General features: G+C 47.3%; 1 protein-coding gene across 1 annotated transcript; it reads right to left on the reverse strand.

Annotated features, from left to right (window-relative positions):
• Positions 1-313: 313 nt before the first annotated feature.
• Positions 314-3,082, reverse strand: LOC121047480. Its single transcript, XM_040502727.1, has one exon. The coding sequence runs from the start codon at positions 2,835-2,837 to the stop codon at positions 1,050-1,052; it is 1,788 nt and encodes a 595-aa protein (XP_040358661.1). The 5' UTR covers positions 2,838-3,082; the 3' UTR covers positions 314-1,049.
• Between the last annotated feature and the right edge of the window lie 4,123 nt (positions 3,083-7,205).

Raw genomic sequence — 7,205 nt, forward strand, 5'->3', positions numbered from 1 at the left:
TAGTCCTTAATTTCCCCATATCTGCTCAAAGCACGGGTAGACCTTTATAATAATGGTCATGCAACTCTAAGAAGTCCAGCGCGTCTACTTCCCGCAGAGCACTTTAGAACGCCAGTCCCTGCAATTTACGGAGATAGCCCGGTGAATGCCGTGGCTGAAAATGTTTTACTTAAAATGAAGTCTGCTACGAGATGTTTCACGTGCCGGAGACGTTCGTAGATCTCTTCCATTAGTAACAATCGTAAAAACCGCTGCCAATATGCAGTTAGTATATTTGTGGCCGACGTGTCAGAATAAAGGACCGCCATCCATGTTGCGTGCTCAGCTTCCTCCTCCTTTATTCCCCAGTCGGAAGGGTTATACAACACTCACAATGTATAGCGCGTCTATTAGGAATCGCAACAGCGAAGACATACGATAGGAGAGTGCAAATTGCGAAGACACGTGCTTTAAGCACACAGGCAGACAAACAGCACACTGTAGAATCTATCTTTTCTTTTTAGTTCAATATTTTCTAACGTTTGGGTGAGTGAATTTAGCAGCGCTACAAACGTATATTTACAGCAGACTGAAATGAATGCGCGGTCATCAATCTCAGGGAAACCAACAGTACCTTCAGGACCTTGCACTTCTAAAGAAAAAAACAACTGTTATAGATAGCGCAAAGAGTAACCCGCCAGCATAATATATAATATAGTTCGTTTCACTTTAAGTCTGACCTAAGCCCCGATGCTATATGCTCCGATGCAGCCAATCAAGTTGCGCCAAAAGTTCATCGCCTGAACACTCGTCGTCTTTACGCTTTCGCTGTCACCGACGAAACCAGTCACGCACTGATGAAGGCGAGCGGGTTGAACATGAATACATAAAATTGAAAGAATAAAATACAGAGGACAACCACTTTCTATGAAAGAAATTGGTTGTCCTGTGCTTGTCCTCTGTGTTTTATTCTTTCAGTTTTATGCAGTCACGCACACTGCGCCTTTCTATACGTGCGTGATAAGCTTTGCTGGTAAGAGAAAACCCACAAAGACGGTAGGACCGCGGCCTTAAAGCAACACGCACAGCTCAAGTAGCCACACAATCGCCGTAGCGCTCAGAATCATCGCGTAGAAGCGAAAGAAGCCCCAAAGTTCCAGCTGGACAGTCGGAGGAGCGGGTGTCTGCTCCGCTTGGTATTCGCACTTGAAGCGTGAACGGTTGTGCAACAGGGACGACTCGTGGAGACGCTGCAGAAACGTCCCGTAGGCACTCTTCAGACGTGAGTTCTTTCCAACCAGAGTCGTCATCATGTGATGATTATAATGTTCTTTGAACATCCTGACGTCCCGGCTTACAGGCTTGATGACGCAGGGTTCCACCTGGTCCGCGAAACAGACACGGTCGTTTCTTCTTGCGCAGAGGACACAGTCTGCAAAGGTGCGCGTCACGAGATTGTCTTCCTGGTGTCGTGAGAAGGATTCCATCAACTTTAGCATCAGTCGGGGAAACTTTGGGTTCAGTCGGAGCTCATTCATGGTATCGGATTTTGTGGCCGTCCTTTGCAGGATGTAGTGAACCAGAGTCTGGTCAACAACGCAGGGAGCCACGGAATCGCTTTCCAAGGCCTCTTGTAGTTCTTCTAATGTGTCCAAGACGTTTTCTGGGACGTTAGTAGTGAACCATGACGTGAGCTGCCCTTGGAAGTAAGTAGACAATGGCAGGATGCTGAAAAGCCACACAGCAAATAGACTTCTTCGTATACCCTTCCATCGGGTCGTGTTAGGGATCACAGAAGACGCTGCACAGAAAATTCCTAGCAGAAAGAATGCTGCCCTGGAAACGGTGCGGAAAGCACGAAACTGCACGTAGTCAATCAAGCAAAGAATCAGCAAATAAAGGCAGAGTGATAGGATGAATAGAATGATAGTTACTGAGGAATTTGCGAAAATATCGCCGGGTGTTAAGACGCGAGTGGCATTTGCCTTGGCGTAAAACGTTGGATAGTCGTACAACAAAATATTTGGAAAATCGAAATAGGCGAGAAAGACGTGGGCACAAAATAGTTTGTGAATGAATACGTCAATCGAACCCTCGGCCAATCCTTCGCTGATCAATTGGATAAAGTTGGTATGGCGGTGAAAATGAAGAGTGGCGTTTGTCGCGCGGAGCAGACTCAGGACATGCATTAATAGAAGGGAGTCGTTGAATGTGCCGAAATATTTGTTGTTGATGAAGCCGATACGAACATGTTGACCCGATAGGCTCCGAAGTTTGTTTCGATTTTCAAGGAACTGAGGTGTAGGCCCATTCTTCCTGCGGATCGAAGATTCACGAAGTGTTTCGCTTGGGGTTCCAACGGATTGAGTTGCGCGAAGAAGCGAAGTTTCTGGCGTACGAAACGCAAATGAATTTCGAATTGTTTCGTTCTCTGTTTCATTGTACGAGCTGGGTTCGATACCTTCTTCGAGCGATAAGAAGATCCACTTCACCATGTACCTGTAAACGTAGCTCCGCTGCATTTGTTCCAAACATACGGCTGTGCTGTTTCGTGGGCTGGGCACTAGGACCGTTGTGTGGAAGCTGTACATTGTGTTTGAGACCAACAAGCCGCGCAGGCCTGGCTCGTCGTAAAGCCACTTGGACGCTTTCACCGGCAACTGTTTCATCCAGAACAAGTCAACGTCGTCCCAGAAACCCTTGCAAGAAACGAGCACAACATGGGCATTTTCCGATTGGATCTGAGAACGAAGTACAGTCTCGAGTTGCGAGGGGTGAAGTTCAACGACGTGTTGCATCAAGGAGAACGAGACGCCAGCACTCACCAACAATAGAAGGGCTACGTTTGAGCAGAGCATGGTCACTCAGGAAGGTGGTTAGTTTGTGGTCGCGAAGAGATCGGCTGCAGTGGCAACTTCTGTGGTAAGGTGCAGAGTAGCTACGGTTCTTGTCGTCAACTGCTGTTCGCACAATATCCAATTTACCTAAGCAATCTTCGAGAGTACAAGCAGGCGTACGCGGCACGCAGGCACCAAACAGAGAGCCTAGATTTGAGGGATGGAGTAAATTTATCCATGGAGCACTTTTGCATTTTAATGGCGAATGCCTCGTGCACAAAGTGGTCGAAAGAGCGCATGCTTTGCATTGTCGCGGGGAGAGAAGGAAAGCGCGGTCAGACGATAGACGCTTCTGAATCGTCCTCGCAGCAAACGTGACCGACAAACCACCCGACCCTGATTGAACAGTTGGAAACACTCTGTAATCAATTCGCACTAGCGCCAAATGGTTGTTCTGCTTATTTTTAATTGGAACGCACAGAGGTGTTCTTTGAATCGTATGCGTGTATGCATGCACTTTGAATGTTGTTCTTTGATCGCACCGCACTTGCGCAAAATTCACTTCGAAGAGCACACTGCGGGTCTCGGCTTCGTTTTAACTTACAATACACTTTGTCGAACGCTACGAGCTGTGTAAGCAAATCCAGCGCTTCCCGTGCACCACGTGACTTCATTTTTCGCGCATGACTACGCAAAACCGGGAGGTCACGTGACCTGCTCCGCGCAGTGAATTGGCTCTAGTAGGTCGCAACGTTCGATGCAGTACATCAGAAGTCGAAACAGAAGACGAACGTCATTGACGAATGTAGTATGCATCAGGCAGTAAGGAACGCGATGAGCGTCATCTATAATTCACGCTGCTCTCATTGGCATGAGAAATAAGAGAACCGCGGCGCTTCGTGACTGCAAGTCACGCCAGTGTACAACAGTTCAACCAGCACTATGTGGCACTGCCGGAACACTTAACATTGTATGAGGAGACAGGCAGCACGATTAGTCGATATCCCATTTTGGTAATACTGCCTGCACTGAGATTACATTCTGCACTTTTTACATTGGAGAAGGACTCCGCTAAGTAAAAAGAGAAAGCGATGTAAAATGGTTTCGAAATGCGTATGCTAAAAAAGAACCACAAATTATTTTCACACTTCTAAATAGCTTTTCTTTGTTTAGACTTTCTTTATTGTCTGAAAAAAAAAACATATTTGATAAAAAAATAAAAACAGTAAAGATCCAATTTTTCCGTTGCAATAACATGCGACAGATTGGCATTATAATTATAAATATAAACCAAATAAAAGCAAAGTTTACCTTGATCGTTCTGATAAACCCGGAAAGCACGGAATTTGTCGTGCGTGTATTGCGCGCGCGTTATGATTTGATATGCTTGGTTCCGGGGAGCCTTGGATGGCTTCGAATGAGCCGCACGCACGACACCCCTGAAATATCCGAATTCATCGGATGAGCGAGTGGTGTTTATATTTCTCGGGGAGTAGAGTGTGACACGAGCACGTCTTAACGAGAGGTTTCCCACGCGGGTTCTGCATCTTTGGCGGGTGCTTGTCTGGTTCTGAATTCTCAGTGCTCTTGGGGACAAGGGTTCTCGCGCCCTTTACTTCTCAAATTGCCTTTTGCCCGGAGTTCTGACGTCGCACGCCCGCTCCGCTATCCCCCGCTACGTCATCGCTCACCCGCGGATGTTCCGAGCTCGCGATGGCGAGATATACGCTTTGTCGGGAACGAGCTGCGCGCGCCGACGGTCACCTGCGGACTGAGTATGCATGCCATGGACTACGTATCACTCGCCGCCGACAGCCGCCTGCAGTCTATAGACAAGCGCAGTGTTTCCAAACAAGCCCGCTTTGCCCATAGCTACCGGGTGTGGGCACTGCGCCGCGTGTAACCCGAGCAGAATGGCTGAGCGTCCAAATTCATCCTCAGCCATGGTTAAGATTAAAGCGCTCGAGGAACGAGGACAACAGAGAAGAAACACACCACAGACTAACGCTTACTCGTTACTGATCGATTCATTGTGGCCTAGTAGACAAATAAAATACAGAAAAAGAACACTCCTCCAGATCGCCTGCGCGCAACCGACTTCGATAAGAAAAAAAAAAAAAAAAGACATCTCGAAAACACGTTTGTCAACAACACACATCTAAACCACGCGGGACATGGCAGATTCAATAAAAAAAATCTGTCTCATTCAGAGCAATAGACGGATGGCTAATGCAGTTCTCTCCCCTTGTTTCAATTTCAAGAGCCTCCAAAACTTCCCTGGCCCTTCTGCTCTTTAAACGCACCCGAAATCTCGGAGCAATCAAGCAGAGTAGAGCAGTCGCACCTGCTGCAATGAGTTGCCAGGGGGCCCGAAGGTGTTGAGCGTAAGGATGCGCTGTGCTCTGCTCACGAAGTCTGTGATTGACACATCTTCCGGTCTGCCTCCCGTACACCTTTCCGCAACACAGTGGGATACAGTAAACGAATCCTGCTCGACTACTGATTTACCGGTTCACGTGCTTGGTTACACAGGAAAATTTTCTTTTTTCTTTCGCTACACGGACCCTCTTACATAACTGCATCAATTTGTTGGGCGCCTTAAAAGCCACTGGTACGTTATACCGCTTTTGCACGTTTTTTATTCTGTGCGAAATCCCATGAAGATAAGGCATGACAACCGGTCTGAGTGGTCTCTTTCGTGCCACCTGACCTGACGTTACCCCCTCCCCTGCAGCACGACTCTCAAAACCTCTTTGAGCACCCTTGAGGGAAAACCTGCGTCTTATAATTTTTTATCTTCGTTAAAACTTTCCTTCACTGCATGAAGGCAAGACTTGCTGAGAGCCGATCCAACACTGGACCTCCCTCACTATTCCTCTCTTCACCAACTTCAAGTGGGCTGAGTCGTACGGAAGTAGGCCCTTCAAAGATCGCGGGCTGAAAGACTGCAGCGTATATACATGGTCTCTTTTCAATCGGAGGGACAAGTATAAAAATTGTGTGCAACCCACAGATGGTACCTTAAATATAAACTTCAATTCCTTTCCCAGTGTGCTTAAAACGGACAATACCGGATCGATAACATCCGCCCCCGCATCTTTGTCCGCAAATATATATATATACATATATATAAAAGAGATCGTCCACATATCTAAAAGCTTTGTGTACTAGATGTAAGACTTTTGTCTATTCGAGGGAAACGTCGAACTGGCCGATGAAAATATCGTTTAAAAGGAACCAACGCAAATGTCGTTATTTTGAACGAAGAGCCTTCACACTGCAACGTCATAGACTTCAGATAATAACCAAGTAATTAGGAAATACCTTTTGAAGTAACTTCAGCAAAGTTCCGGGACTTGACTTCACCAGTCGAGTCGATGTAGTCCCTGACAGTTACTAAAAGGGTCCCTTGAGGAGTTGAATGAAAAAATCCTCAACGTCGACCGAGAACACTTGTCAAGAACCTATGTTTTCATCACTTAAAAAACTTACAACCGTTTCCGAGCTCCGTATCACAGAAGGGTCGGAAACAGCCCGCATGAACAGATGCTTCTGTAGAAAACTCGCCACCTCCCTTTGCCGCGAGCCCCGTTCCGTGACTTCATGACCCTGAACGGGCAGCGGGGTTTCTGTGTCTCCGCCGTAAGGAAAGCGTCGAGACCAAACCCTCGCTCCGACTGACCCTTAAAAAAAATGGTTTGCTCTCTCAACGGGTAATCGGTCTCTTAGCTGTAGATGAGAAATTTAGCCAGTGCAGTACAACCGCTAACCTGGGGTTTTTAACGTGCATCACGCATTGGTGATCACACGAACGCGTGCCAGTACGAAACTCATCCAGATCGAAACGGGCGGGGGCGGCGTGGATCGAACCCAGGAGGTTCCCAGCGCAAGTTTTCGCTCCACGCTCCGAGCTGAGACGCGTTGGCCCACTCGGCCACTTCCTCCCCTCCGACTGACCCTTGTAGCCAAGTTTGTTACTTATACTCTTCACCTTACTCCCTTCGCCTCTTTGAAATCTTTTTTGAATGCCAGCCCGCCTTTTCTTCGAACATCAACCTCGGGAGCACAACAAAAGAGCCATCTTTGTCCGAGACAAGTACGCTTGCATCCGTGGTCGCCAAAGAGTCGATCACCGATGGCAGGCTGCCCCTTCACTGACACATCTATCAGACTCATTCTCACCCACGATATGCCCCATTTCTAACTAACGACAACAACAGTGGAGGCTTCATAACAGGTTCGAAGGCAAACTTGGGTCTTTTCCCCAGCATTTTTATTTCATTTCATTTAATTTCATTTACTATACTCTCAGGGCCCGAAGGCCCTGAGAGTAGGGTAGTGGAGAGGAGTGGGGTAATTATATATTAATGCAAATTAACAACAAAAACA

Source organism: Ixodes scapularis, unplaced genomic scaffold, assembly GCF_016920785.2.
Source record: "Ixodes scapularis isolate PalLabHiFi unplaced genomic scaffold, ASM1692078v2 PGA_scaffold8__174_contigs__length_109621045, whole genome shotgun sequence".
NCBI classification, from domain to species: domain Eukaryota; kingdom Metazoa; phylum Arthropoda; class Arachnida; order Ixodida; family Ixodidae; genus Ixodes; species Ixodes scapularis.